Source organism: Anolis sagrei, chromosome X (genome assembly GCF_037176765.1).
Source record: "Anolis sagrei isolate rAnoSag1 chromosome X, rAnoSag1.mat, whole genome shotgun sequence".
NCBI lineage: Eukaryota > Metazoa > Chordata > Lepidosauria > Squamata > Dactyloidae > Anolis > Anolis sagrei.
Genome location: NC_090034.1, coordinates 102301473 through 102327322, shown reverse-complemented (window position 1 = coordinate 102327322; position 25850 = coordinate 102301473). Strand labels below are relative to the sequence as shown.

The 25850-nt window shown below is 44.5% G+C and overlaps 1 protein-coding gene across 5 annotated transcripts in view; it reads left to right on the top strand.

The window, feature by feature from the left end:
- Positions 1–25850, top strand: part of LOC132781986 (myotonin-protein kinase) — a 64348-nt gene that overhangs the window by 19278 nt on the left and 19220 nt on the right. For all 5 annotated transcript variants that reach the window (XM_067461023.1, XM_067461024.1, XM_067461025.1 and 2 more), the window contains exons 2-6: positions 14179–14270; positions 14787–14870; positions 17711–17806; positions 20646–20794; positions 25521–25614. In XM_067461023.1, the coding sequence (XP_067317124.1) occupies positions 14179–14270; positions 14787–14870; positions 17711–17806; positions 20646–20794; positions 25521–25614 (515 nt within the window). The remainder of the gene's footprint in view (positions 1–14178; positions 14271–14786; positions 14871–17710; positions 17807–20645; positions 20795–25520; positions 25615–25850) is intronic.

The window sequence follows — 25850 nt, the reverse complement described above, 5'->3', positions numbered from 1 at the left end:
CTCAACCTGTTCAACCCAGATTTGAACCGCTGACCTATTGGTCAGCAGTCCTACCGGTGCAAGGGTTTAACCCATTCCACCACCAGGAACTCCAAGAAATGCTAAACTGGGTTGTTGTAGGTTTTTCGGGCTATATGGCCATGTTCTAGAGGCATTGTCTACTGACGTTTCGCCTGCATCTATGGCAAGCATCCTCAGAGGTAGTGAGGATGCTAAACTGGTTAATTCTACAGTGCAGATACATCCTTGCCTGTGGTTGGCTTTTCTCATGTCCCTGCATGGGGAGCTGGAGCTGAAGCTGAAAGAACTGAAGTTGCATGGGGAGCTGGAGCTGACGGAGGGAGCTCAACCCACTCAACCTGTTGGTCAGCAGTCCTGCCGGTGCAAGGGTTTAACCCATTGCACCTCCAGAGACTCCAAAAAATGCTAAACTGGTTAATTCTACAGTGCGGATACATCCTTGCCTGTATATTTATGTGTGCCCATATTTTTGTGTGTGTGCACTGAAAAGATTCTCTCTGCAAGTTTTGCAACACAGAGTTCTGACATTTTTTGCAGTCGACTCAGAGCGCATTGCTCTCCCAAAGAGCTTCTCCCAGGCTTTGCTGTGGCCGGTTGCCTTGGCAGGAGGAGATGCCAGTTGGTCCTCTGGCCTTTTGCCACATGGCCGTTAACAGTCCCTGGGGTGGACAATGCTTCCCCTGACCCAGCAGGGATGGGAGGAACGAGGGAGGGATGAATGCGTGTGCATGAGAGAGAGAAATGGAAGGAGAGAGAGAAAAGAGAGAGAGATAGACACAGGGAGAAAGAGCTCAGGGAGAAAAGGTGGAACTTATTTGGTCCAAAAAGCTCTTTTGGTGACTGTGGATGGGGAAAAAAAGAGAAATTGGAAAGAAAGAACGAGAAAGAGGGAAGGAGAATGAGTGTGAGGGGAGGAGAGAAAGAAAGGGGAGGAGAGAAAGAAAGGGGAAAACCTTTACCTTTACCAACCTAGCAGTTTGAAAACATGCAAATGTAAGTAGATCAATAGATACCGCTCTGGTGCGAAGGTAACAGCGCTCCATGCAGTCATGCCGGCCATACAACCTTGGAGGTGTCTACGGGCAATGCCGGCTCTTCAGCTTAGAAATGGAGATGAGCACCCACCCCCAGAGTCGGACACGACTGGACTTAATGTCAGGGGAAAACCTTTATCTTTACCTCTGCCAACCTAGCAGTTTGAAAACATGCAAATGTAAGTAGATCAATAGGTACCGCTCTGGCAGGAAAGTAACATGCAGTCATGCCAGCCATACAACCTTGGAGGTGTCTATGGACAAGGCCGGCTCTTCGGCTTAGAAATGGAGATGAGCACCAACCCCCAGAGTCGGACATGACTAGACTTAATGTCAAAAGGAAACCTTTACCTACTTTACTATGCTGTTTTATTCAGCCATTGTATCTAAAGGGACTTGAGCATCCATGGATTTTGTTATTGAGGGAGGGTCCCGTAACCAAGTGCCAGCGGATGCCAAGAACCCACTGTAATATGGAAGGGAGGCCAGGTTGGAGATGGTGGAAAAGGTGCCAGGAGGGAGCAAAAAAAAGAAAAAGATGCTCCAGACATAAGAGAAGCAAGTAGCAATCATTGTGATAATGTCCGACGGTGTGCATGCCATGAAATAGCCTTCCTGTCCTTCATGAAAAGTCACCAGTTCCCATCCACTTGTTGCCATTTTGAGGCTGACTCGGTTTTGGCAAAAGGCTCGGCTTCTCCTCAGCTGACAGGTTGTCCTCAGGAGACACCGAGGGCCTTGGAGTAGGAGAGAGAGAGAGAGAGAGAGAAAGAAAGAGAGGGGGAATGAGAGAGAGAGAGAAAGGGAAAGAGACAGAGAGAGAAAAGGAAAGAGAGAAAGAAAAAGAAAAGGAAAGAGAGAGAAAGAAAGGGAACGAGAGAATGAGAAAGAAAGGGAATCAGAATATGAGGCAGAGGGGATAAAAGAAAGAAAGAATGGGAATGAAAGAGATAAATAATGAAAGAGAAAGGGAATGAGAGAGAAAGGGAATGAGAGAGAAAAGGATGAAAGAGAGAAAGGGAATGAGAGAGAGAGAAAAGGAAAGAAAAAGAAAAGGAAAGAGAGAGGAAGAAAAAGGGAAAGAGAGAGAAAGAAAGGGAACGAGAGAATGAGAAAGAAAGGGAATCAGAATATAAGGAAGAAGGGGGATAAGAGAAAGAAAGAAAGGGAATGAAAGAGAGAAAAGGAATGAGAGAGAAAGAAAGAATGAAAATGAAGGAGAGAGAGAGAGAGAGAAATGGAATTGAAAGAGAAAGGGAATGAAGGAAAGGAAAGAGAGGGAATAAGAGCATGTGTGTGAGACAAAGGGAATGATGAGAGAGAAAGGGAATGAGAGATGGAAAAGGAATGAAAGAGAAAGGGAATGGAAGAGAGAAATGGAAGAGAAGGAATGAGAGAGAAAGGAAAGAGAGAGAGGGAATGAGAGAGAAAGAAAAAGAATGAAAGAGCAAGGGAAAGAGAGAAAGAGGGAATGAGAGAATGTGTGTGGGAGAGAAATAGAATGATGAGAAAAAAAGGGAATGAGAGAGATAAAAGTAATGAAAAAGAGAGAAAGGGAATGGAGAGAAATGGAATGAAAGAGAAAGAGAAAGGGAATGAGAGAGAGGGGGGAATGAGACTGTGTGAGAGAGAAATGGAATGATGACAAAGAAAGGGTATGAGAGAGAGAAAAGTAATGAAAGAGAAAGGGAATGAGAGAGAAAGGAGAGGGGGGAATGAGAGTATGTGTGAGAGAGAAAGGGAATGACGAGAAAGAAAGGGAAAGAGAGAGGGAAAAGGAATGAAAGAGAGAAAGGGAATGAGAGAGAGAGAGAATGAGAGAGAGAAAAGGAATGGAAGAGAAAGAGAGAGAATGAGAGAGAGAAAAGGAATGGAAGAGAAAGGGAATGAAGAGAAAGAAAGGGAATAAGAGAGGGAAATGAAAGAGAAGGGAATGAGAGAGTAAGAGAATGAAAGTGAAAGGGAATGAGAGGGATACATGGAATGAAAGAGAAACGGAATGAGAGGGAAAGGAAAGGGAGAGTGAATGAGAAAATGTGTGTAAGAGAAAGAATGAAGAGAAAGAAAGGGAATGAGAGAGGGAAAGGGAATGAAAGAGAGGGAAACGAAATGAAAGAGAGAGAGAGAAAGACAATGAAAGTGAAAGGGAATGAGAGAGAAAGAGGGGAAATGTGTGTGGGAGAGAAATGGAATGACGAGAAAGAAAGGGAATGAGAGAGAGAAAAGTAATGAAAGAGAGAGAAAGGGAATGAGAGAGAGAGAAAGTAATGAAAGAGAGAGAAAGGGAATGAGAGAGAAAGGAAAAAGAGAGGAGGAATGAGAGTATGTGTGTGAGAGAGAAAGGGAATTATGAGAAAGAAAGGGAATGAGAAAGAAGGGAAGAAAGGGAACAAAAGAGAATGAAAGAGAAAGGGAATGAGAGAGAAAGGAAAAAGAGGGAATGAGAGTATGTGTGTGTGAGAGAAAGGGAATGATGAGAAAGCAAAGGAATGAGAGAAGGAAAAGAAATGAAAGAAAGAAAAAAGGAATGAAAGAATATGAAAGAGAAAGGGATTGAGATAGATAGCAAAGGAATGGGAAAGAAAGGGGAAGAAAGGGAACGAGAGAAAAGGAATGAAAGAGAGAAAGGAAGGGCTTGAGAGAGAGAGAGAGAAGAAAGAGAAAAGGAGAGAGAAAAGAAGGAAATTAGAGAAAGAGAGAGAACAGAGAAAGGGAATGAATACAGTCAGCTTCTGCTAGAAACTGACCATAGAACCATAGAATCAGAATCATAATGGAGAGGTGTTCTATCTAAAGGTATTGATATTCTCCACTGGGCCAAACTGGCCATGGAGGAGCGAGCCTTTCCTAGACAGAACCTATTTTTCATTAAATCCATGACCAATCAAATCCGCCAAAACCAAAACCGCAAATGTGCCTAATTATACCTTGAAATAGATGGCTGTTTGGCCCTTCTTTGTCCTCGGAAGGCTTCTCATCGTGGCACGAATTCTGATCGTATCTCGGACTGTTAACATTTTTGAGAAGGCATCCCAGGCTCTGGGGCACAACAAAACAGAACACAGAGAAAGAACTCGGTTTTATTTAGAAGATGAACTTGAGATGCTCCGATTAAGGCAGCATTTCTCAACCTGGGGGGTCAATACCTCTGGGGGGGGGGTCACAAGGGGGTTTGAGAGGGGTCACCAAAGACCATCAGAAAATACAGTATTTTCTGTTGCTCATGGGAGTTCTGCGTGTCACGTTTGGTTCAATTCCATTGTTGGTGGAGTTCAGAATGCTCTTTGATTGTAGGTGAACTATAAATCCCAACAACTACAACTCCCAAATGCCATGGTCTGTTTCCCCCAAACTCCACCATTGTTCACATTTGGGCATATTGAGTACTTGTGCCAAGTTTGGTCCAGATCCATCATTGTTTGAGTCCACAGTGCTCTCTGGATGTAGGTGAACTACAACTCCAAAACTCAAGGTCAATGTCCACCAAACCCTTCCAGTTTTTTCTGTTGGTTGCGGGAGTTCTGTGTGCCACGTTTGGTTCAATTCTATCGTCGGTGGGGTTCAGAATGCTCTTTAATTGTAGGTGAACTATAAATCCCAGCAACTACAACTCACAAATGTCAAGGTCTATTTTCCCCCAAACCCCACCAGTGTTCACATTTGGGCATATTGAGTATCTGTGCCAAGTTTGGTCCAGATCTATCATTGTCAGAGTCTACAGTGCTCTCTGGATGTAGATGAACTACAACTCCAAAACTCAAGGTCACTGCCCACCAAACCCTTTCAGTATTTTCTATTGCTCATAACAGTTCTTTGTGCCAAATTTGGTTCTGTTCCCTCATTGGTAGAGTTCAGAATGCTCTTTAATTGTAGGTGAACTATAAATCCCAGCAACTACAACTCACAAATGTCAAGCTCTATTTTCCCCCAAACCCCACCAGTGTCCACATTTGGGCATATTGAGTACTTGTGCCAAGTTGGTCCAGATCCATCATTGTTTGAGTCCACAGTGCTCTCTGGATGTAGGTGAACTACAACTCCAAATCTCAATGTCCTCCAAACTCTTCCAGTTTTTTCTGGACTCCTAAATGACAAAATCAATCCCTCCCAACCCCACCAGTTTACAAATTTGGGTGTATCGGGTATTTACTTACTTACTTACTTAGGTGATTCCTTGTAGTCCAAGGATGATGGTCCTCCAAGTGTAGTGTCCTGGCAGTGGGTCCGTAGGTGGCTGTGGAACCCTATTATTGACCTGCATCTTCTCCCACAGTGAGGGCATCGGTTTCCAGGTGGGAGGCGGTCCCAGTCGGGGTTAGCTTGATGCGCCTTCCTCTTTCTCTCTTTCGCCCTCCATTCATGCCTCTTCAAATTCCACAGCACTGCTGGTCACAGCTGACCTCCAGCTGGAGCGCTCAAGGGACAGGACTTTCCAGTTCTCAGTGTCTATGCCAGAGTTTTTAAGGTTGGCTTTGAGCCCATCTTTCAATCTCTTTTCCTGTCCTCCAACATTCCTTTTTGCGTTCTTGAGTTCGGACTAGAGTAACTGCTTTGGGAGACGGTGGTCGGGCATCTGGACAACATGGCCGGTCCAACGGAGTTGATGGTGGAGGACCATCGCTTCAATGCTGGTGGTTTTTGCTTCTTCCAGCATGCTGACATTTGTCCCCTTGTCTTCCCAAGAGATTTGCAGGATTTTTTGGAGGCAGCGCTGATGGAATAATTCCAGGAGTTGCATTTGACGTCTGTAGACAGTCCACGTTTCACAGGCATAGAGCAGGGTTGGGAGGACAATAGCTTTATAAACAAGCACCTTGGTCTCCCTACGGATGTCTCGGTCCTCAAACACTCTCTGCTTCATTCGGAAAAATGCTGCACTCGCAGAGCTCGGGCGGTGTATTTTGGTGTCGATGTTGACTTTGGTGGAGAGGTGGCTGCCAAGGGAGCGGAAATTGTCAACATCCACGTCTTGCAGGCATATAGCAGGGTGTTTGTTTATAAAGCTATTGTCCTCCCAACCCTGTGATATATAATGCAAGTGTGAAACAGACAATGCAGCTGCATTATATGGGTCTTTGAACAACATTATTTGGGTTGTTGTAGGTTTTTTGGGCTGTATGGCCATGTTCTAGAAGCATTCTCTCCTGACATTTCGCCTGCATTTATGGCAGGTATGCTCAGAGGTTGTGATTGGCATTATAGATCTAGCATGGGTTGACTTGGAAGCCAGTGCTGTTGAGGCTCAGTTTGGGGCCTGGCACTTTTACCCTTCCTTTATAATCCTTATATAATGATGGTTTTATCGCCTGCGTATCTTCTGGGAATCCTAGCATTAAAAGCCAGATTTTGTCACATGAGCCAAAAACACGCCCCGTTGCTCAATCTCTCGAAGGTCGGACTGTCTAGAAACAGAAAAACAAAGAAACAGCAGCCGTCCTCCTTTGGTTTGCTTTGCGTCTTTGGGCTTGGCTCCGATGCCAAGGATCAGTCCCCTTTGTTTGGCCTCTTTGGTGGCCGAGAGAGGGGATGAAATATGTGGCCATTGCTTAGTAATGGATGGCACACACATTTGGAAAAGCAAGGGATAGTTCGGGACCATCGCCTATCTATCTATCTATCTATCTGTCTGTCTGTCTGTCTGTCTGTCTGTCTGTCTGTCTGTCTATCTATCTACTGTATTTGTATACCGCCTTTCTCAGCCTTTCAGAGACTCAAAGCAGTTTACAGGCAACAAGTAATATACATAATATCAACATACACACAAAAACATTAAATACAATACAAAACCACAAAATCCTTCTCCTCCTGAGGTGGCAGGCACATGTAGTAAGCAACAGTCAGGAGACAGGTGTTTTTAAAGTTCCTTCCTCAGTCCCCTTCCTCCTCTTAGCCGGCTTGGGAGGGGGAGAGTAGAAGCAGGATTTCCTCCTTCTCCTCCTGAGGTGGCAGGCAGATGTAGTAAGCAACAGCCAGGAGACAGGTGTCTCTTCCTCAGTCCTCCTTCCTCCTCTTAGCTGGCTTGAGGGCGGGGGGAGAAGCAGCAGGATTTTCTCCTTCTCCTTTTGAGGTGGCAGGCAGATGTAGTAAGCAACAGCCAGGAGACAGGTGTTTTAAAGTCTCTTCCTCAGTCCCTCCTCTTAGCTGGCTTGGGAGGGGGAGAATAGCAGCAGGATTTCCTCCTTCTCCTTCTGAGGTGGCAGGCAGATGTAAGCAACAGTCAGGAGACAGGTGTTTTTAAAGTCTCTTTCTCAGTCCCCTTCCTCCTCTTAGCTGGCTTGAGGGCGGAGGGAGAAGCAGCAGGATTTCCTCCTTCTCCTTTTGAGGTGGCAGGCAGATGTAGTAAGCAACAGCCAGGAGACAGGTGTTTTTAAAGTCTCTTCCTCAGTCCCCTTCCTCCTCTTAGCTGGCTTGGGGAGGGGGGGAGAAGCAGCAGGATTTCCTCGTCCTCCTCCTTTTTCCAGCTTGTGATCCCACCAGTTCTTTGTCTCAGGCGGTGTTTGTGGCACAGGTTCCAATGAATCATCTGAACAACGGTGTTGTGCCTCTGCTTATAGTCTGTCTGCGCAATCTTCTTGCAGCAGCGGAGGATGTGATCCATTGTTTCATCTGCTTCCTTGCAGAGTCTACATCTGGGATCTGTTGTTGACTTTTCAATTCTGGCTTGGATGGCATTGGTTCTAATGGCTTGTTCTTGGGCTGCCAGAATCAGGCCCTCCTTTGTCTCCTTTTTCAGAGTTCCATTTGTGAGCCACAGCCACGTTTTTTCCTTGTCAATTTGGCTCTCAATTTTTGTCAGGACCTGTCCATGGAGAGCCTTCTTTGGCAAGTTTTCTCTTCTGCTCTGCATTGTGTTTTTACGGTATTCCCTCTTTGTCTTTTGCACTTGAAGCAGTTTTCTCCTATTGACTTCCCTCAGTGTTGGTTCTTGACTGCCTTTCCCATCATCTGCCAGTGCAGGTTTCTCTTCTTCTACCGTTTCTTTCCCTTGCAGAAGCCCTCTTCTCTCTGCCTCCTCATTTTCTGGGCAGGTAAAGTCTGTGGACATCACTATGAAGGTGTAATGAGTAGTGGATTGTCATCAGTTTTCTTGTTTTTCTGTCCAAGACGATTATCATCATTATTTGAAACACCACAAGATGAGTCCACAGCAAACACTCTGCTGGCTGTTGTTTTGGATCACACATCAGACACTTCCCAAGTGTCTAGGACTGTGTGACGTATCGGCGAATAATGTGTGTATTATTAATAATAATAATATTATCATTATTAAATATAAAGGTTTCCCCTTGACATCAGTCTAGTTGTGTGTGATTCTGGGGGTTGGTGCTCATTTTATGAATAAGAGAAATTTCAAGCAAGTTAAAGAGTACATTCTAAGGATTTATTAAAATATTCCCATCGAAACCCAAGTACTTTTCATTCAACCCTTGTTCTATTGGAACGGCCCTAGACTACGATCAAATCGAACCAAACTTGGCACACAGAACCCCCAGGACCAACAGAAAATACTGTGTTTTCTGGTGGTCTCTTGCGACCCCTCTAACACTCCCTTGTGACCCCCTCCCCAGGGGTCCCGACCCCCAGGTTGAGAAACACTGACACACAGTATGTCCTGAAATGTCAAAGGGAAGCCTTTATCGTGACATAAGGATGAATCGGTCAATCCGATCCCATGAATGTCTTGCGTGGAAATGGTGATGCGCACATTCCGCGCTCCTCTCCGACATATTTAGCCCGTCTTTTTTGCAATCCCCAAAATGCCTCTGCAAACAATTCCCGTTCCAGCCGGCCTGGCTCACATCCTCCGGCTATTTATAATCTGTTTTCTCCCTCTCCGTGTTCCGATTCTGCCAGCTGGCCCCATTTCATCTTCTTCCTCCTCCTTGCTTTCATCTCCTTCGTCACCATGTGAGGAAATCGTCTCAGGTCCCGGGGAATCGTTGCTTTGCCGGGTCTCCGACGAAGGGTCCGGTCCACCTCTGAGTCACCCTCTTGACGCCAAAACTCTGACCGCTGCATTTATTTTAAGGCCTGTGTGTGTGTGCTCAGGGTGCCGAAAGCCTCCCTTCGGAAACAACTGAGTCATGCCAGAGAGTTGGCATGGCTGTATAAGGGAAGCTCGCTCGGCTCGTAAGAGTTCGACAGCGGAGTCCGGCCAACGCCTGGCAAAGACTGGCTCGGAGCAGGTGGGAGAAGGCAGAGCCCCAAAGGACATGTTTTCGAGTCCTGCTTATACAATGTCATCATCACACATGGACCAGATGGGATTTCAAGTGCATTCGCCTTGCTTGCAATACATAGTCATGGGGTGCATCTACACCAGGCCTGGGCAAGCTTGGGCCCTCCAGGTGTTTTGGACTTCAACTCCCACCATTCCTAACAGCCGGTAGGCTGTTAGGAATTGTGGGAGTTGGAGTCCAAAACACCTGGAGGGCCCAAGCTTGCCCAGGCCGGATCTACATTGTAGAATGAATGCAGTTTGGCCTCACTTTGAATGCAATGTATAGCACTGCAGTCATGTTAGAATCATGAGACGCATCCACACTAGAATTAATACAGTTTGGTCCCACTTTAAATGCAATGCATAGCACAGCAGTCATGTTAGTGTCATGGGGTGCATCTACACTGTAGAATTAATGCAGTTTGACCTCACTTTGAATGCACTGTATAGCACAGCAGCCATGCCAGAGTGATGGGGTGCATAATACAGATTGGTCCCACTTTGAATGCAATGTATAGCACAGCAGTCATGTTAAAGTCATGGGGTGCATCTACACTGTAGAATTAATGCAGTTTGGATTCACTTTGAATGCAATCTATAGCATTGTTGGCATGTTAGTGTCATGGGGTGCATCTACACTGTAGACTTAATGCAGTTTGACACCACTTTAGCTTCAATGTATAGCACTGAAGCCATCCTAGAATCATGGGATGCATCTACGCTGTTGAATTAAATGCAGTGTAAAGCACAGCAATGTATAGCACAGCAGTCATGTTAGAGTTATGGATGCATCTACACTGTAAAATTAATGCAGTTTGACCTCACTTTGAATGCAATGTATTGCACAGCAGCCATGCCAGAGTCATGGGGTGCATCTACATTGTAGAATTAATGCAGTTTGGATCCAGTTTGAATGCAATGTATAACACAGCAGTCATGTTAGTGTCATGGGGTGCATCTACACTGTAGAATTAATGCAGTTTGGTCACACTTTGAATGCAATGTATAGCATTGCAGTCATGTTAGTGTCATGGGGTGCATCTACACTGTAAAATTAATGCAGTTTGGCTCACTTTGAATGCAATGTATAGCATCGCAGTCATGTTAGAGTCATGGGGGCATCTACACTAGAATTAGTGCAGTTTGGCTCCACTTTGAGTGCAATGTATAGCATTGCAGCCATGCCAGAGTGATGGGGTGCATAATGCAGATTGGTCCCACTTTGAATGCAATGTATAGCATTGTTGGCAAGTTAGTGTCATGGGGTGCATCTACACTGTAGAATTAATGTCATTTGACACCACTTTAGCTTCAATGTATAGCACTGAAGCCATCCTAGAATCATGGGATGCATCTACGCTGTTGAATTAAATGCAATGTAAAGCATAGCAATGTATAGCACAGCAGCCATGCTAGAGCCATGGGATACATCTACACTGTAGAATTAATGCAGTTTGGCCTCACTTTGAATGCAATGCATAGCATTGCAGTCATGTTAGTATCATGGGGTGCATCTACATTTTAGAATTAATGCAGTTTGGTCCCACTTTGAATGCAATGTATAGCATTGCAGTCATGTTAGTATCATGGGGTGCATCTACATTTTAGAATTAATGCAGTTTGGTCCCACTTTGAATGCAATGTATAGCATTGCAGTCATGTTAGTATCATGGGGTGCATCTACATTTTAGAATTAATGCAGTTTGGTCCCACTTTGAATGCAATGTATAGCATTGCAGTCATGTTAGTATCATGGGGTGCATCTACATTTTAGAATTAATGCAGTTTGGTCCCACTTTGAATGCAATGTATAGCATTGCAGTCATGTTAGTATCATGGGGTGCATCTACATTTTAGAATTAATGCAGTTTGGTCCCACTTTGAATGCAATGTATAGCATTGCAGTCATGTTAGTATCATGGGGTGCATCTACATTTTAGAATTAATGCAGTTTGGTCCCACTTTGAATGCAATGTATAGCATTGCAGTCATGTTACTGTCATGGGGTGCATCTACACTGTAGAATTAATGCAGTTTGACCTCAATGTGAATGCAATGTATATCACTGAAGTCATGTTAGACTCATGGGGTGCATCTACACTGTAGAGTTAATGCAGTATGGTCCCACTTTGAATGCAGTGTATAGCATTGCAGTCATGTTAGTATCGTGGAGTGCATCTACATTTTAGAATTAATGCAGTTTGACCTCACTTTGAATGCAATGTATAGCAGTCATGTTAGAGTAATGGGATTCATCTACACTGTAGAATGAATGCAGTTTGGCCCCACTTTAACTCCAATGTTGTCATGTTAGTGTCATGGGTGTATCTACACCCATGAACCGGTGTACCTGAACCGGTCAGTCGCAAGGCCGAACAGGGTATAGGGTTACAGCCTGTGCTGGACGGGGTCGCACTCCCCTTGAAGGCGCAGGTTCGCAGCTTGGGTGTGACCCTGGACTCGTCGCTGAGCCTGGATCCCCAGGTTTCAGCGGTGACCAGGGGAGCATTTGCACAGCTCAGGCTCGTGCGCCAGCTGCGCCCGTATCTTGGGAAGTCTGACTTGGCCACGGTGGTACACGCTTTGGTCACATCCCGCCTCGACTACTGCAACGCTCTCTACGTGGGGCTGCCCTTGAAAACGGCCCGGAAGCTCCAGCTAGTCCAGCGCGCGGCAGCCATGTTGTTAACAGGAGCAGGGCGTAGGGAGCACACAACGCCCCTGCTGTCCCAGCTCCACTGGCTGCCGATTTGCTACCGGGCCCAATTCAAGGTGCTGGTACTATCCTACAAAGCCCTAAACGGTTCCGGCCCAAAATACCTTGCAGACCGCATCTTGGCCTACGAGCCCACGAGGACCTTGAGATCATCCGGGGAGGCCCTTCTCTCGGTCCCATCTGCCTCACAGGCACGCCTGGCGGGGACGAGAGAGCGGGCCTTCTCGGTGGTGGCCCCCCGGCTGTGGAACGCCCTCCCTGCTGAAGTTAGACAGGCGCCCTCCCTTATGGCCTTTCGTAAGAGCCTGAAAACATGGCTCTTCGAGTTGGCCTTTAACTGAATGCTATATCTTGGCAATGATGACCGGAATGGACCACGACTATGAGACTGACTATGACCCATGATATGACGAAGCGGATTTTTAGTATAAGTATATGTCAAGTAGTAGTAGCATGTTATGTATTGTTCTGATTACTGTAAATTGTCTTTTCTATGTTGTTGTTCACCGCCACGAGTCGCCCCCTGGGCTGAGAGTGGCGGTAAATAAGTGCAAGTAATAAATAAATAAATAAATAATACACTAGAATGAATCCAGTCTGGTCCCACTTTGAATGCAATATATAGCATTGCAGTCATGTTAGTGTCATGGGGTTTATGCAGAATTAATGCAGTTTGGTCTCACTTTAAATGCAATGTATTGCACAGCAGCCATGCCAGAGTCATGGGGTGCATCTACATTGCAGAATTAATGCAGTTTGGTCCTACTTTGAATGCAATGTATAACATAGCAGCCATGCCAGAGTCATGGGGTGCATCTACACTAGAATTAATGCAGTTTGGCTTCACTTTGAATGCAATGTATAGCATTACAGTCATGTTAGTGTCATGAGGTGCATCTACACTGTAGAATTGATGTCGTTTGACACCACTTTAGCTTCAATGTATACCACTGAAGCCATCCTATATTTATTGGATGCATCTACACTGTTGAATTAAATGCAATGTATAGCACAGCATTGTATAGCACAGCAGCCATGCCAGAGTCATGGGATGCATTTACATTGTAGAATTAATGCAGTTTGACCTCACTTTAAATGCAATGTATAGCACTGCAGGCATGCTGGAGTCATGGGGTGCATCTACACTAGAATTTATGCAGTTTGGATCCAGTTTGAATGCAATCTATAGCACTGCAGTTGTGCTAGAGTCATGGGGTGCATCTACATTGTAGAATTAATGCAGTTTGGTCACACTTTGAATGCAATGTATAGCATTGCAGTCATGTTAGTGTCATGGGGTGCATCTACACTGTAAAATTAATGCAGTTTGGCTCACTTTGAATGCAATGTATAGCATCGCAGTCATGTTAGAGTCATGGGGGCATCTACACTAGAATTAGTGCAGTTTGGCTCCACTTTGAGTGCAATGTATAGCATTGCAGCCATGCCAGAGTGATGGGGTGCATAATGCAGATTGGTCCCACTTTGAATGCAATGTATAGCATTGTTGGCATGTAAGTGTCATGGGGTGCATCTACACTGTAGACTTAATGCAGTTTGACACCACTTTAGCTTCAATGTATAGCACTGAAGCCATCCTAGAATCATGGGATGCATCTACGCTGTTGAATTAAATGCAATGTATAGCACAGCAGGCATGCTGGAGTCATGGGGTGCTGCTACAATGTAGTCATGCATCTATATTGTAGAATGAATGCAGTTTGACACCACTTTAAATACCATTTGTAGCACTGATGCCATGCAAGAATCATGGGGTGCATCCACATTGTAGAATGAATGCAGTTTAAGACCACTTGAGCTGCCTCAGCTCGATGCTATCAAGTCATTGAAATTGTAGTTTTACAAGGTCTTCAGCCTTCTCAGCCAAAGTGGGCTAGTGCTTCACCAAAGTACAAATCCCATTATTCCATAGCATTGACCCATGGCAATTCAAATGGTATCAAGCTGCATTCATTCTACAGTGTAGGTGCAACCATGGAATAGCAGAGCTGGAAGGGGGCCCTTGAGGTCATCCAACCCAAAGCCCTGCTATCATGTTTATAGTTTACACTGTCTGAAATTGAGGGTGAGGACTTGACTGTATGCAACCCTGAGATGTTTAGATAAGATAACAAGGCAGAAATATTAAAATAAATAAGTGGTTGTTGTTTTTAATCTCCCCAAAGCTGAGCCAGTGACGTCCAGACTGAAAGAGCTTCGGCTGCAGCGGGACGATTTTGAGATCCTCAAAGTCATCGGTCGGGGAGCCTTCAGCGAGGTGAGGATGGCACAGTTGGTGGGAAAGATGTTGGACGTGTATAGCAGCCAATGAGATTCATGCCCTCATTTTCCCAAATGGCCACATTCCCTTTCTCTACTACACCTTGGTTTAGTGGCTTCCTACTTTTTCCACATGTTACCTAAATTTCCTACTTGACAGATGCAACTGTCTTTCAGGCTTCAAAGGTCGACAGCTAGCTAGACAAATGGTTGGGAGCTTACTCCGACCCGGGCTGGCTTCGAACTCACAACCTTTTGGTCAGTGGTGATTTTAATGCATCTGACTTCCAACCAGCTGCGCCACAACCCGGTCACAAATTCCAGAGGAAATACACCTGTTTATGTTGGTTCCCCACTAACCCACCTTAAAGTGGAGGACCAGCTATGCAATGTTTGCCTGTTTGTGTTTTGTGGAGCGAACACAACAAATACGGCTTGCCATGGATATCATGGAGGGGGGAAAATAAGTTGTGTTGTTTTCTAATTTCTCTTCCTCTATTCTCTCTCTCTGTAGGTAGCTGTAGTCAAGCAGAAAAGGACCTCCCAGGTGTATGCCATGAAAATCATGAACAAGTGGGACATGCTAAAGCGAGGAGAGGTAGGTGCAAAGAGGCTGGCCATCTGTTGGGGAGGTTTTGGTTGTGCTTTTCCTGCATGGCAGCGGGTTGGACTAGATGGCCTATGTGGTCTCTTCCAACTCTATGCTTCTATTATTCCAGTTTCGTCCAATGGCATGGGGAAGTAATAGAGTTGTTGTTGTTGTTGTTGCTGATGCATCAAGTCATTTACAGGGTTTTCTTGGGCTGAGACAGTGTGGCTCTCCCAAGATCACACAGTGGGTTTTCATGGCCGAGCAGTGATTCAAACCTGGATCCCCAGAGTCCAAATTCGCACAATGCAAACCCAGGCTTTCCTGCTTAGAACCTGGCTTTTAAAAAACCTCTAAAATCATCTACAGGGAAGGCTGGTTCTGATGTGTGTTGAGAAGCAGAAAGGTAGTCTGTAGTCAGCGAACTACAGGGAAAGACTGGTTCTGTTGTGTGTTGAGAAGCAGAAAGGTAGTCTGTAGTCTAAGAACTACAAGGAAGGCAGGTTCTGTTGTGTGTTGAGAACCAGAAAGGTAGTCTGTAGTCAGCGAACTACAGGGAAGGCTGGTTCTATTGTGTGTTGAGAACCAGAAAGGTAGTCTGTAGCCAGCAAACTACAGGGAAGGCTGGTTCTGTTGTGTGTTGAGAAGCAGAAAGGTAGTCTGTAGCCAGCAAACTACAGGGAAGGCTGGTTCTGTTGTGTCTTGAGAAGCAGAAAGGTAGTCTGTAGTCAGTGAACTACAAGGAAGGCTGGTTCTATTGTGTGTTGAGAAGCAGAAAGGTAGTCTGTAGTCAGCGAACTACAGGGAAGGCTGGTTCTGTTGTGTGTTGAGAACCAGAAAGGTAGTCTGAGGTCAGCGAACTACAGGGAAGACTGGTTGTGTTGTGTGTTGAGAAGCAGAAAGGTAGTCTGTAGTCAGCGAACTACAGGGAAGGCTGGTTCTGTTGTGTGTTGAGAAGCAGAAAGGTAGTCTGTAGTCAGCGAACTACAGGAAAGACTGGTTCTGTTGTGTGTTGAAAACCAGAAAGTTAGTCTGTAGTCAGCGAACTACAGGGAAGGCTGGTTCTGTTGTGTGTTGAGAACCAGAAAGTTAGTCTGTAGTCAGCGAACTACAGGGAAGGCTGGTTCTGTTGTGTGTTGAGAAGCAGAAAGGTAGTCTGTAGTCAGCGAACTACAGGGAAGGCTGGTTCTGTTGTGTGTTGAGAAGCAGAAAGGTAGTCTGTAGTCAGCGAACTGCAGGGAAGGCTGGTTCTGTTGTGTGTTGAGAAGCAGAAAGGTAGTCTGTAGTCTAAGAACTACAAGGAAGGCTGGTTCTGTTGTGTCTTGAGAAGCAGAAAGGTAGTCTGTAGTCAGCGAACTACAGGGAAGGCTGGTTCTGTTGTGTCTTGAGAAGCAGAAAGGTAGTCAGCGAACTACAGGGAAGGCTGGTTCTGTTGTGTGTTGAGAACCAGAAAGGTAGTCTGTAGTCAGCGAACTACAGGGAAGGCTGGTTCTGTTGTGTGTTGAGAACCAGAAAGGTAGTCTGTAGTCAGCGAACTATAGGGAAGGCTGGTTCTGTTGTGTGTTGAGAACCAGAAAGGTAGTCTGTAGTCAGCGAACTACAGGGAAGGCTGGTTCTGTTGTGTGTTGAGAACCAGAAAGGTAGTCTGTAGTCAGCGAACTATAGGGAAGGCTGGTTCTGTTGTGTGTTGAGAACCAGAAATGTAGTCTGTAGTCAGCGAACTGCAGGGAAGGCTGGTTCTGTTGTGTGTTGAGAAGCAGAAAGGTAGTCTGTAGTCAGCGAACTATAGGGAAGGCTGGTTCTGTTGTGTGTTGAGAACCAGAAAGGTAGTCTGTAGTCAGCGAACTACAGGGAAGGCTGGTTCTGTTGTGTGTTGAGAAGCAGAAAGGTAGTCTGTAGTCAGCGAACTACAGGGAAGGCTGGTTCTGTTGTGTGTTGAGAACCAGAAAGGTAGTCTGAGGTCAGCGAACTACAGGGAAGACTGGTTCTGTTGTGTGTTGAGAAGCAGAAAGGTAGTCTGTAGTCAGCGAACTACAGGGAAGGCTGGTTCTGTTGTGTGTTGAGAAGCAGAAAGGTAGTCTGTAGTCTAAGAACTACAGGAAAAGGCTGGTTCTGTTGTGTGTTGAGAACCAGAAAGGTAGTCTGTAGTCTAAGAACTACAGGGAAAGGCTGATTCTACTGTGTTAAGAATCAGGAAGGTTTTGGCTTTTAGCCTGTGTAGTTCAGATAGTTCGAGTTGACTTATTTATATTATTAGTCAGTGTATGAGCAAAAGGGGGAGAGAGTCCTAATAAGAATCTTTACCGCAACAGAAATAATATAAGGAAAGAATAAGTTTGTACCTGAAGTAATCTGTTAAAGAAAGAAACACATTTCGAAGGAAAATAAGTTTAAAACCTGTTAAATGGAAGGAACAGTCCTCTTGAGAGTTGTTTTATGAAATGTTATAATTGTAACGACTGAAGAAATGTGCCTCTAAGAGTTAAGAAACATCGAAACCATCAAGCTTCTTCTATACTTCAATATTGTTACAGTTTTTTCTAAAGCTAAGTCTCTGTTACAAATACTTTCAAGTTAAGCCACGCTACACATTGAAGAAAGACCAATTCAATATTACAAGCCATTAGTTGTGTTATCAATTTAGTAAGTCCTTAACAAAGTGGTGGCTCCTTTACAAACGGTTACAAACTGGTGGCATCTTCACAAACTGGGTGCCTCCTTTACAAATTGGTGGCCCCCGTTACACCTGCCATAGATGCAGGCGAAACGTCAGGAGAGAATGCTTCTGGAACATGGTCATACAGCCCGGAAAACTTACAGCAACCCAACCTTGCTTTTGCTTTCTCCAGGTGTCTTGTTTCCGGGAGGAGCGCGACGTTTTGGTGAACGGAGACAAGCGCTGGATCACGCAGCTGCATTTTGCTTTCCAGGACGAGAATTACCTGGTGAGTGACATTGAGTAATATAATATATTCATTAAGAAGCAACTGCAGCACTGGACTCACTCTTACGATCTGACCGGGCCCCTTTTTATTACCTAGGTGTGTGTCTACACTGTAGAATGAATGCAGTTTGGTACCACTTTAACTCCATGGCTCAATGCTATGGAATCGTGTCAGAGTAGTTTTGCAAAGTTGCCTTCCAAAGCTTGCTAAGCCTCTCCAAAGTGCAACTCCCAGGATTCCATGATTCAAGACCATGGGATTTGAAGGGGTACTAAACTGCATTAACTCTATAGTGTAGATGCACTTATTGGAGAGTGAGAAGTTGGAGGCTCAAAACAAACGCTGAACAAATTTTATTTAGAATCATAGAATCCTAGAGTTGGGAGAGACCTCATGGGCCATCCAGTCCAACCCCATTCTGCCAAGAAGCAGGAATATTGCATTCAAAGCACTCTCGACAGATGGCCATCCAGCCTCTGTTTAAAAGCCTCCGAAGAAGGAGTCTCCACCACATTCCGGGGCAGAGAGTTCCACTGCTGAACAGTGATCTTGTGGGCCATCCAGTCCAACACCATTCTGCCAAGAAGCAGGAAAATCACAATCAAATCACCCCAGACAGATGGCCATCCAGCCTCTGTTTAAAAGCTTCCAAAGAAGAAGTCTCCACCACACTCAGGAACAGAGAGTTCCACTGCTGAACAGTGACCTTGTGGGCCATCCAGTCCAACCTCATTCTGCCAATAAGCTGGAAAATTGCATTCAAAGCACCCCAGACAGATGGCCATCCAGCCTCTGTTTAAAAGCTTCAAAGAAAGAGTCTCCACCATACTCCAGAGCAGAGAGTTCCACTGATGAACAGTAACCTTGTGGGTCATCCAGTCCAACCTCATTCTGCCAAGAAGCAGGAAAATCACAATCAAATCACCCCTGACAGATGGCCATCCAGCCTCTGTTTAAAAGCTTCCAAAGAAAGAGCCTTCACCACACTCCGGAGCAGAGAGTTCCACTGATGAACAGTAACCTTGTGGGTCATCCAGTCCAACCCCATTCTGCCAAGAAGCAGGAAAATTGCATTCAAAGCGCCCCCAACAGATGGCCATACAGCCTCTGTTTAAAAGCTTCCAAAGAAAGAGTCTCCACCACACTCCGGAGAGTTCCACTGCTGAACAGCTCTCACAGTCAAATTTATTTATTTATTTGTTTGTTTGTTTGTTTATCGTGTCAGAAGCAATTTGAAGGTAGAGTTAAAATGCATTTAAAAACACAAAGTTAAAAAAAAGAACTTGGCATTATGCGAAATGTCCTTTGATTAGAAGCTGGCTACTTGGAGTGCCTCTGGTGTTGCTATAAGAGGGTCCTCCATTGTGCATGTGGCAGGGTTCAGGCTGCGCTGTAATATGTGGTCTGTGGTTTGCTCTTCTCCACACTCACATGTCGTGGACTCCACTTTGTGGCCCCAATTCTTAAGGTTGGCTCTGCATCTTGTGGTGCCAGAGCACAGTCTGTTCAGCGCCTTCCAAGTCGCCCGTCCTCTGTGTGCCCAGGAGGGAGTCTCTCATTCGGTATCAGTCACGGATTAAATTTCTGGGTTTCAGCCTGCCACTTTTGGACTCTTGCTTGCTGAGGTGTTCCTGCAAGTATCCCTGTAGATCAGTGCTTCTGAACCTTCCTGATAACGCGACCCTTTAAGACAGTTCCTCATGTTGTGGTGACCCCCAACCACTACATTATTTTCGTTGCTACTTCATCACTGTAATTTTGCTCCTGTTTTGAATCGTAATGTAAATATCTGATACACAGGATGTATTTTCATTCACTGGACCAAATTTGGCACCAATATCTGATTTGAATGCTGGTGGGATTGGGGAAGGGGATTGATTTTGTCATTTAGGTGATGTAGTTGCTGGGATGTATAGTTAACCTACAATCAAAGAGAATTCTGAACTCCACTAATGATGGGATTGAGCCAAACTTGGCACACAGAACTCCCATGTCCAACAGAAAATACTGGAAGGGTTTGGTGGACATGACTGACTCTGGGGTGTGGACATGACTGAGGTCATGAAGAGTTGGAGACGACTGAACGAATGAACAACAACAACAATAATATCAACAGCACTCCATGCAGTCATGCTGGCCACATGACCTCGGAGGTGCCTATGGACAACGCCGGCTCTTCAGCTTAGAAATGGAGAGCACCACACCCCAGAGTCAGTCATGACTGGACTTAATGTCAGGGGACAACCTTTACCTACCTTTTACCTATTTATCTACTCACATTTTGCTTTTGAACTGCTAGGTAGGCAGGAGCTGGGCTAAAAGACAGGAGCTCACCCTGACCCAGGTTTCGAACAGTCACTCTTTTGATTGGCAAAATTTACCACAGCTGGTTAACCTGCTGTGCTAAAGCCCTACTGGGTGCATCTACACCATAGTTTTTCTCCACTTTAACTGTCATGGAGTTTCTGTGAAATTCTATAGGTCATTCAGTGTATTTCTATGGGCAGCTTCTGCTGGAGGTTGATTTAAAGGAACTAGAGAGAACATAATTGCCACATCCATAAATAATTAAATTTGCAGCAGTGAAGTCTGCAAATATGGAGGTCCGACTGTATACTTTAACTGCATCCTATGGAATAATAACATTTGTAGTTTAAATTATTGGAACACTTTGGGGATTCAAACTACCCACTTTCAAATCCTAAGAGTTGCACAGAATGGGGTCTCAATGGTGCCAGGTAACGTTTTGGAGAAATGTAGTCCTTTCCAAGTCTCTTGGGTGGGATTCGAACCCAAGACTCCTCCTCCTCAACGTCCTTTGCCTTCTCCTTCCTTGTAGTACCTGGTGATGGACTACTACGTCGGGGGCGACCTCTTGACGCTGCTGAGCAAATTCGGGGACCGCATCCCGATGGAGATGGCTCGCTTCTACTTGGCCGAGATGGTGATGGCCATCGACTCCATTCACCGCATGGGTTACCTGCACAGGTAAGCCAGACAGGTGAGATGGGCGGCAAGGTGGGCTCTGGGCTGAGGAAGGACGATTCTCGAGGGTCCCGAGTGGAATATTTTCTGCCGTGTACAGTATTTGCTTTGGAAGTCCAAATGGAGGGTGTGTCTACGTCACTTATATTTCAGCCTTCTGCGTTATGTATGGTACTCACCACAATTATTGATTATTTTAATTATTTTTAATCACTTAATTGATGTATGTTTAATTCTATTTTAGTATGTGTATGTGACCGGTTTTAAAATACCATTGTTCTTTTAATATAAGATCAATAATACAAAATATAATATATTATGTACTATTAATATGAATATATTATTATTTTATTACTATATAATAATATAATACATTGTGTTACTACTACTATTAGTAATAATGAGAAGAAATAATACAAAATATGATATATAAACATCAACATATTATATACTAATATAATATATTAATTATATATTATTATATAGCAATAATATTTTTCATTTAGTTTAATTTATTCAATGCTTAGACCACAGGTCTTTCACATCCTGAACAAGCAAATAACTACATTAAAACCAGATTATAAATTCAATATGAAATACACCATTAAAATACCAAATAAATCATTAAAATGCTACGTACATCAATGGCGAGATGCACCTTTAACATATCTATGGAGTAGCTTTAATATATCATTATATAGTTGTAATATAATGATATATTAGTAGCCCCAGCTTCTGTCAATCTAGCAGTTCAAAAACATGCAAATGTGAGTAGATCAATAGGTACTGCTCTGTCAGGAAGGTAACGGCGTTCCATGCAGTCATGCTGGCCACATGACCTTGGAGGTGTCTATGGACAACGCCGGCTCTTCAGCTTAGAAATGGAGATGAGCACCAACCCGTCGAGTCAGACACGACTGGACAATGTCAGGGGGAAACCTTTCTCTTAATATATGAATAATATATTATTCCAAAACACACCCATATCGCCCTAAAAAGTTACAACAACCTATTATTATATATTAATATAATAATAATAATATATTAATATGACTATATTATCTATATAAATAAAAATTTAATGTTCATTTGTGGTATTCACAGAACTCAAAAACCACTGGGGGAATTGACACCAAATTTGGACACAAGACACCTAACAACCCAATGCATGTCCTTCACTCAAAAAAATGATTTTGTCGTTTGGGAGTTGTAGTTGCTGGGATTTATAGTTCACCTACAATCACAGAGCATTCTGAACCCCAACAACGATGGAATTGAACCAAACTTGGCACACAGTTCTCCCATGACCAACAGAAAATACTGGAAGGGTTTGGTGGGCAGTGTCCTTTGGTTTTGGAATTGTAGTTCACCTACATCCAGAGATCACTGTGGACTCTAAACAATGATGGATCTGGGCCAAACTCTACACAAAGACTCAATATGCCCAAATGTGAACACTGGTGGAGTTTGAGGAAAATAGAATATTGACATTTGGGAGTTGTAGTTGCTGGGATTTATAGTTTACCTACAATCACAGAGCATTCTGAACTCCACCAAACCTCCCACACAGAACCCCCATTTGGCCACAGCAATGCGTGGCAGGGATGGCTAGTTATAGAGTAAAAATATAATACTATATTGATATTAATATATTATTACTTTATTATTGTATAATACTATAATACTTTGTGTTACTACTACTACTATTATTAATAACACAACATATATTGTACAGTATTAATATTATAATAATACATTAGTATTAACGTAGTATATAGTAATATAATATATTAATATATTATATAGTAATAATAATATAATACTGTATTAATATTACTATATTATTATATACTAAGAATATACTAAATTAATATCACTATTATTATAAACTAAGAATATAATTCTGTAGTAATATAGAATTTTAAAAAAATCACATTTTTAAAAAGTTGGGAGCTACTTTGCGTCTGTCAAAAGATAAAGGTGGAAGATGATGGTGATGATGATGATTGGATCCATGAGGCTCCTTCAGCCTTTTTTGTGCCTGAACAACGTTCCCAAGCTGGAGCCAAAGCGTCCCGAGACGTTGTCCTAGATTGATAATTGCTTAATTCGTGTACGGCGGCGGAGCAAGGCATCCTGGGCTCCCCTCCAAATGATGAGGATAGGAGCTTGGGAATGCAAAAGGGGGGCAGCTGCTGGGGAAAATTGGGTATGGGAAGGAAAGGTGGGGTGTTGGTCATGTGATCAGGGCAAGATTTGGGGCAAGGAAGTATGGACATAGAATCCTAGAGTTGGAAGAGACCCCAAAGGCCATCTAGTCTGACCCCATTCTGCCAGGCAGGAAGACACAATGAAAACCCTCCCGACAGATGGCCATCTAAGCTGTGCTTTGAAAACTTCTGGACCAAGAGACTCTATCACACACATATTCCACCATCAAACAGCTCTTAGCATCAGGAAGTTCTTCCTAAAGTTTAAGTGCTATTTGACTCCATTGCTCCCTTGTGTCCTAATCTCTGGAGCTTGGCTTAGGCGACCCCTCGTTGTCCGAGTAGGATAGTCTTCCAAGGTCAGTGTACTGGTGGGTCCGTAGGTGACTATGGAGCCTTATTCTTGATCTACATCTTCTCCCACAGTGAGGGCATTGGTTTCCAGGTGGAAGGCGGTCTCGGTCGGGGTTGGCTTGATGCGCCTTCATCTTGGCACGTTTCTCTCTTTCGCCCTCCATTCGTGCCTCTTCAAATTCTGCAGCACTGCTGGTCACAGCTGACCTCCAGCTTGAGCGCTCAAGGGCCAGGGCTTCCCAGTTCTCAGTGTCTATGCCAGGATTTTTAAGGTTGGCTTTGAGCCCGTCTTTCAATCTCTTTTCCTGTCCACCAACATTCTGTTTTCCGTTCTAGAGTTCAGAGTAGAGCAACTATTTATTTATTTATTTATTTATTTACAGCTTTTATATTCCGCCCTTCTCACCCCGCAGGGGACTCAGGGCGGATTACAGTGTACACATATATGGCAAACATTAAATGCCAATTTTTTACATACAAACATATACAGACATACACAGAGGCTATTTAACTATTTTCTGGCCGCCAGGGGAGCTGTCGCTTTCCTCGTCCATCTGCGATGCTGATGAAGCACTTCCGCATTCCCCGCATGCTTCCCCGCTGGAATGCTTTGCTGGAGTCTTCTTTATGGCCTCATAAATCAGTTAATTTAGCCTCCCCACACTTTAAGGTGGTACCTTATTTTCCTACTTGACAGATGCAACTGTCTTTCGGGTTGCAAAGGTCGACAACAGGCTACACACAATTGGTTGGAAACCCACTCCAACCCGGGCTGGCTTCCAACTCATGACCTTTTGGTCAGAGTGATCTTAATGCAGTTGACACTCAGCCAGCTGCGCCACAATCCCTACTTTGGGAGACAGTGGTCAGGCATCCGGACAATGTGGCCGGTCCAGCGGAGTTGATGGCGGAGGAGCATCACTTCAATGCTGGTGGTCTTTGCTTCTTCCAGCACGCTGACGTTTTTCTGCCTGTCTTCCCAAGAGATTTGCAAGATTTTCCGGAGGCAGCGCTGATGGAATCGTTCCAGGAGTTGCATGTGACATCTGTAGACAGTCCACGTTTTGCAGGCATATAGCAGGGTTGGGAGGACAATGGCTTTGTAAACAAGCCCCTTGGTATCTGTACGGATGTCCCGGTCCTCAAACACTCTCTGCTTCATTTGGAAAAATGCTGCACTTGCAGAGCTCAGGCAGTGTTGTATTTCAGTGTCAATATTGACTTTGGTGGAGAGGTGGCTGCCAACGGAGCGAAAATGGTCAACGTTTTCTAATGTTACACCATTAATCTGTATCTCTGGCATTGGAGAGGGATTGGCTGTTGACTGCTGGAAGAGCACTTTGGTTTTCTCGATGTTCAATGACAGACCGAGCTTCTCGTATGCTTCTGCGAAAGTGTTTAGAGTGGTTTGTAGGTCGTCTTCTGAATGGGCACAGATGACGTTGTCATCAGCATATTGGAGTTCTATAACAGAGGTTGTTGTAACCTTGTTTTTGGCTATCAGAACACACCACCAAGCAAGTGAAGGTTGCCCTTTTGGAAAATGGCTGTGTAACCATTTGCCACCTAGCCCAAAATGTCAGGATGATTGTGGGGTCCGTGAAAAGAATCACCCAAGACCATCTTCCCACGCTTAAGATATTTGCTCACTGGGTCCCCCAGTTGCTCACACCTTTCCAGAAGCAGGAACAAGTCGAATGCTCCCAGGCTCTCTTGACAATGATGTGCCATGGAAACCAGGAGGACTCCAAGAGTGGCTTGTAGGTCTTGTAGCGCTTGTAGCGCACAGATGACATTGTCATCAGTATATTGGAGTTCTATAACAGATGTATTTGTAACCTTGATTTTGGCTTTCAGTCTGCTGAGGTTTCTCTGGATCAAAGAAAACAAACTTTCCTCCTCCTTTCAGATATTTAAACCTGACTATCATGACAATTTTTTTGCATCCCAACTTGCAGTGTTTTCTTGGGGCCCTTTTGAGGTTGCCAAGTCCTCGTTCCCTCCCTTGTTTCTGCCCGATTTTTGGAATGAAATGGCCAATCATTCCTGAGTATTTGCTGCCTAAGTAAGAAAGCTCTACGAAAAACGAGTTGCAATAAGTGAATAGCCGACTGAAAGGCTCACACACACACAACCTGTCCTTCTCTTTCTTTCCTTCTAAACAGAGACATCAAACCAGACAACATCCTCCTCGACCGATGCGGACACATCCGACTTGGAGATTTTGGCTCCTGTCTCAAGCTGCGGGAAGATGGGACGGTGAGGTTTGAATCAGGTGGGACGGAGATGTTGGTGACAGGTTCATCTAGAAGGAATGGTTTGCTGTATGAAGCCTCAGCCATGCAGTTGTGGGTGGACTGCAATGCCCATCGCCCTTTGCCTGTATAGCCAAAGCAGAGCGATGGTGGGACAGTTCAGCACCGTCTGGAGGAGCGCGTCTTTCCCTGAGACCTGTGTTTGGAAAGCATTCGTTCTTGTAGACTTTGATGGGTGCG